This window comes from Dermacentor albipictus, chromosome 8 (assembly GCF_038994185.2).
Source record: "Dermacentor albipictus isolate Rhodes 1998 colony chromosome 8, USDA_Dalb.pri_finalv2, whole genome shotgun sequence".
In the NCBI taxonomy this organism is placed as follows: domain Eukaryota; kingdom Metazoa; phylum Arthropoda; class Arachnida; order Ixodida; family Ixodidae; genus Dermacentor; species Dermacentor albipictus.
The window spans coordinates 70474656-70479845 of record NC_091828.1 but is presented as its reverse complement, the minus strand read 5'-3'; the positions used below and the strand labels follow the sequence as shown (position 1 = coordinate 70479845).

The window sequence follows — 5190 nt, the reverse complement described above, 5'->3', positions numbered from 1 at the left end:
TAACGTAGGTTTCTACGCAGGTGGCCGCTTTTTGCAGGCACTCTTCTTTTTCACTGAGCGATCCCCGGTTCACCCATACCGTGATGTCGTCAGCGTAAATGGCGTGCCGTATGCCTTCAAGTTGTTCGAGTTGTCTTGCTAGCCCGATCATCGCGACGTTGAAGAGGATGGGGGAGATGACCGACCCTTGAGGAGTGTAGAATAATTAAAGGCTACGACCAACGCTCTGTGGAGGTCACTTCGCGAGTGCGACTACAAAAAACTGACTGCTGCTGCGTGAGACTCTTTCGGGCGGCGGCGTATACAGCAGCCGCGCACGCAGGAGCCTCGAAGGAACAATTCTCCCTCGTCGGGGTTCGCTTCAAGACTGAACGTTTATTTTACAAAAGACATCGCAGTGACTAGAAAAGAAGAGAAAAGAAAATACAAAATCCAAGTTGTCCGCTGGCCGCACTGACGCCTTCGTCCTTCTCGGAAGCGCCGGCCATTCGCGCACAGCAGGCGGTCCGCCGAAAACGCGGGGCACGGATCAGGTTGCGGGTCGAGGCGCCGGTCGGGACACCAGCCCAGCGGGGCGCCCCCTCGTCCGTTCGCCGGCCCCCCAACCATGGTTGCAGCTAGAAACGCGCGACGGTCGCTACCAATTCTTAACAACCTCCCCCGCAATGAGCGTCGGCTCATTCCTCCCCTAGTTCAAGCGGGTAGAGGGCTTGGACCGGTCGTCTCAGCAGCTTTCGGTCCGGCAGAGAAATCTTGCATGCTCGAACTCGGCCGTCCCTTCCAGGAAACGTCTCGACAACCCGGCACAGCTTCCACATCTGTCGCGGGACCTTCTCTTCTCCGAGTAGGACAATGTCCCTTCCCTTATGCTTCCCTCTTTTCGCTGAGCGGTAACATGAGCAGAGCGAAGTTCTAGTAGGTATTCCTGCCTCCATCGTTTCCAGAATGAATCGACAAGTGTCATGCGGTGTTGCCAACGTTTGGTGAGCGCAGCCTTCGTAGATTCGCTGGAGACCGTTTCTCCAGTGCTAGGCAAACTTGTCATTCGGCGTCCTATTAAGAAATGCGATGGCGTTAGCGGCAAAAGCTCCCCCGCATCTGAGTGAAGGAACGTGAGCGGGCGGAGTTCACAACCGCCTCGATCTGAATGAGTATGGTGGTAAAGATGTCATTATTTAAACCACTTCTTCCGACGACCTTTCGCAGCCCTGATTTTCTTGGAACGGAAACTTTTCTTAAGTCAGGAAGCTGTTGACACCACTTGTTCCACGTTTCGAGGATGTCTGACGGAAGTGTGTCATCCCATTGAGCACCTCGTTCCCATAGGCTCTGAAACAGAATCTTAGTCGTGATAGTGATGGGAGCAAGGAATCCAAATGGGTCAAATATACGAGCCGTCGCTTGTAGACGGAACCTTTTTGTGTCTTGACGCTGTTTTAAAAAGTCAATCAGAGAACCCATTTCGAACGTGAATTCATCTGTAGTCGGTTTCTGCTCTACGCCATGGATCTTAGTTACGGTATGTGCTGAAAGTCCTTGTTCGTTGCCTAATTCTCCTGACCATTCTGCTGCAAGGTTAGAGTCATTGGGCTCCCATTTTGTTAGATTCATGCCTGCCATCTGAAGAATATTTTCCGCCTCCTTACATATGCGCATAGCGTCCTCTAGAGTATCGGCACCTGTGACCAAGTCATCCACGTACACGTCGTTGTTTAGCATGCTTGTTGTCTCCCAAATCGCCAGCATTCTCTTTGCAGGGAAGGGAAACTTGATATCGGCAGTTATTCCTGGATACGTTCTCCCGAAATTCCCGCAAAACTTGGTTGTCTTCCACGTCGGCCTCTCCTTCGTCGACAATGCCAATGTGCTCGAGCTGCCAAAACGATTTCAGTTGAGCAGCGGTGTCGTCTTGGTCTTCCTCGCCGATGACAGCCACGCGCAACACTCCCACAGTGGACACGTACGTTGCTGTTGATTCTGTCGTATGTGTTGTCCCCTGCAGGGTCCAGCCAAAAATGGTCTCCACGGCTACGAGCCCGCTGTCCAGGCGCCTGAGACCACCGGTTGTGACCTCCCAGTAGTAATCGGATCCCAGCAGCAGCCCTATCTCTGCTCCATCTTGCGTACTGTCGGCGAGTTCGAGGCCTTGCTCTTCGAGGTAGTTGACGGTGGAAGCTTCAGGTGCTGGCACGATGTCGCAGCAGATTTGCGGGATCTCAAGCGCTTCAACGCGGATCTTTCTTTCGTTGTGTCGACTGCACAACCATAACTCCACTCGGCGGCACTTCATTCCTGAAGACGGCTTCTCGTTTCCAAAGGTCATTATTTTTAGGGTCTCCTCTCCCATCACCCGCAGTCCCATCTTCCGTGAAACCTCTTTCTTGGTAAAGGTACGCTGGCTTCCTCCGTCAATCATCAGCCTGACTATCGCTCGCTTCTCCCTACCCTGAACCCACGCTTGAGCCGTCTGCAGAAGGACACGGGTTCTCTTCTTGGTGCCTTCGACCTGCAGCGAAGACTGTACGATTGTCTCAGTGAGTACAGTCTTCTTTTCCGACTTTCCTGTTGCTGGTGGTCGATTCAGATAACAGGGCTGCAACGCGACGGCCGGAACATATCTTACATTTAAGCCATCTTGAGGTGCGGCATTCGTATGCTCGATGACCTGCCTTGGCGCACCTAAAGCAGAGTCTTTCCCGCTGCACAATTGTCCTCTTCTGATCCGCAGTCAAATCAACTTCACAGTCGGCGGTCGAGTGGCTGCTCGCTTCGCATAATTTGCACTGTGTTTCAGCCTTCATGACGGCAGTTAAAACCGACGCGGACGCCTTCTTTTCAGGAATATCCTTGCGGATCGGGTGACTCAGCCTGTCGGTGCTCAGCTGTTGACGGGTTCCACATTCGGCTCTCTCTCGACTTTCTACTTCGGTCTTGAGGTAACTGAGGAAATTTTGAAGATCATCTCCTGGCGCGATTGCAGATGTTGTCTTTTGCCTGCAGTAACCGAGGCAAAGCTCATTCGGGATGTTCTTCCGTAGGACTGTCAATAGAAGCACTCCATATGTGCTCGACGCCACACCCAATGCCTCGAGACTCCGAACCCCCGTCTGTACCTCATCATAAAGGGTCCGCAGCCTTTCGGTGTCGAGGATGTTATGGACAGGTCGGATGTTGAGCAACCTCGACCTATGTTCTTCAATGATAACGTCGTCCCTTCCGAATCTTTCGACCAATGTCTTCACTGCAATTTCATAATTTCGGTCACTGAGTGGTAGCCCGTCGATAGCGGCTGCTGCCTTGCCGGTGAGATAGCTCGTCAAGTACTGAAACTTGTCAATTGGATGTAGAGCTGGATTCTTGTGGATGGTAGACTCGAACTGATTCCAGAATCTGTGCCATGAGCGCAGGTTTCCGTCGAATTTGGCGATCTCTAGCTTCGGAAGTCTTGTCGTTGTCGACGGTAGCTGAAGAGTCGTCGTAACTGCATGCTGGACGGAACCTGACTGTGTGACGTGGTCAGAGTTATTTCCTGTTTCTGATGGTGTACTTGACCTCGTTTCGCTCGCCGCTCCACCTCTCAGTGCCCTCTTTATCCTTGTTTTCAAGTTGCAAATTCTCAAGTTGTACGCAGCGCACTCTATTAATACGGTGTCGAGCTCCTGTAGGTCCACTTTCTTTTCTATAGCATCGTTGACTGCTTTAAGCTCTTCAGCTTGCTCAAGAAGCATGTCCAAATGTTCTTCAAGCTCACCGGTTGATGCTTCTGTCGCTTGAAGTAAGGTGCTGGCCGCTGCGATGGTAGTGTCGATGGCTTGTCGCAGGGCCGCTTGCTTCCTTTGTAGTCGCTCCATGATGCAGGCGAAGTTATTCCAGATGTAGCACTCCCGGGTTTCGGCACCAGAAAATGTAGAATAATTAAAGGGCTACGACCAACGCTCTCTGTGGAGGTCACTTCGCGAGTGCGACTACAAAAAAACTGACTGCTGCTGCGTGAGACTCTTTCGGGCGGCGGCGTATACAGCGGCCGCGCACGCAGGAGCCTCGTAGGAACGATTCTCCCTCGTCGGGGTTCGCTTCAAGACTGAACGTTTATTTTACAAAAGACATCGCAGTGACTAGAAAAGAAGAGAAAAGAAAATACAAAATCCAAGTTGTCCGCTGGCCGCACTGACGCCTTCGTCCTTCTCGGAAGCGCCGGCCATTCGCGCACAGCAGGCGGTCCGCCGAAAACGCGGGGCACGGATCAGGTTGCGGGTCGAGGCGCCGGTCGGGACACCAGCCCAGCGGGGCGCCCCCTCGTCCGTTCGCCGGCCCCCCAACCATGGTTGCAGCTAGAAACGCGCGACGGTCGCTACCAATTCTTAACAAGGAGTTCCCTTGTATGGGGTGCGAAACTTCCCTGATCTAACTGCTCCCAGGCCGATTGTTGCTGTTCGGTTAAAGAGGAAGGCCTTGACATAGCCATGAATCCTTCTGCCACAGTTCAGGCTATCCATTCCTGTGAGTATGGCTTCGTGGCTGACATTGTCGAAGGCTCCTTTAATGTCCAGTGCCATGATGACGTGTTCGCTGTTTCGTGGGACGTTGCTGAGCACCTCCTCCTTGAGCTGGAGGAGCACGTCTTGAGTCGATAATGTAGCAGGTTACGACACCTACGTAGCGAATCTTTATAGGCAGTGCAGCTATCATAAGCCCTCTACTGATAAGCGCTGTGCATACAGGGAAGCTACTTGACTGCACGCAATGCTCCATTTCTGGTTTACCTAAAAAACGCTTCTTACTGCACTATATAATAGCCTAAACTCGCTAAATTTAAACGCAATGGGACATGATCATTAAAGACCATAAATATGCTTACAAACCGACTTCACACAAACTTCCGGTTAGGCCCCTTGGAACACAACAAGCTAAAATATCCTTGAAATCTACAGAACCCTCCAGCTTGCCCCAGTTTAGCTGTGAGGTTGAAGTGTCCTTCGAAAGACTTTTATTGCTAAGTGCTAGAAAAATTCTGATACTTGGGCAGGACGCATGGCGCACGTAGTTTGTATTTAAACACACAACGATTATATGCCTGTATTATACTATGCAAGAAAACACACTCTCTTTGGCGGATAACATGACGGACGAAAATACCTGACCGGAAGATTTATGGGGCTATGAATGCGCTGCTGCTACTGCGCGGACACA

The 5190-nt window shown here is 51.7% G+C and overlaps 1 protein-coding gene across 1 annotated transcript; it reads right to left on the bottom strand.

The window, feature by feature from the left end:
- Positions 1-1690: 1690 nt before the first annotated feature.
- LOC139049274 (uncharacterized) lies at positions 1691-3851 on the bottom strand. Its single transcript, XM_070524648.1, has 2 exons — positions 2670-3851; positions 1691-2593 (listed from the first exon to the last, which is right to left on the bottom strand). The coding sequence occupies exons 1-2, from the start codon at positions 3849-3851 to the stop codon at positions 1691-1693; spliced, it is 2085 nt and encodes a 694-aa protein (XP_070380749.1).
- Positions 3852-5190: the final 1339 nt, after the last annotated feature.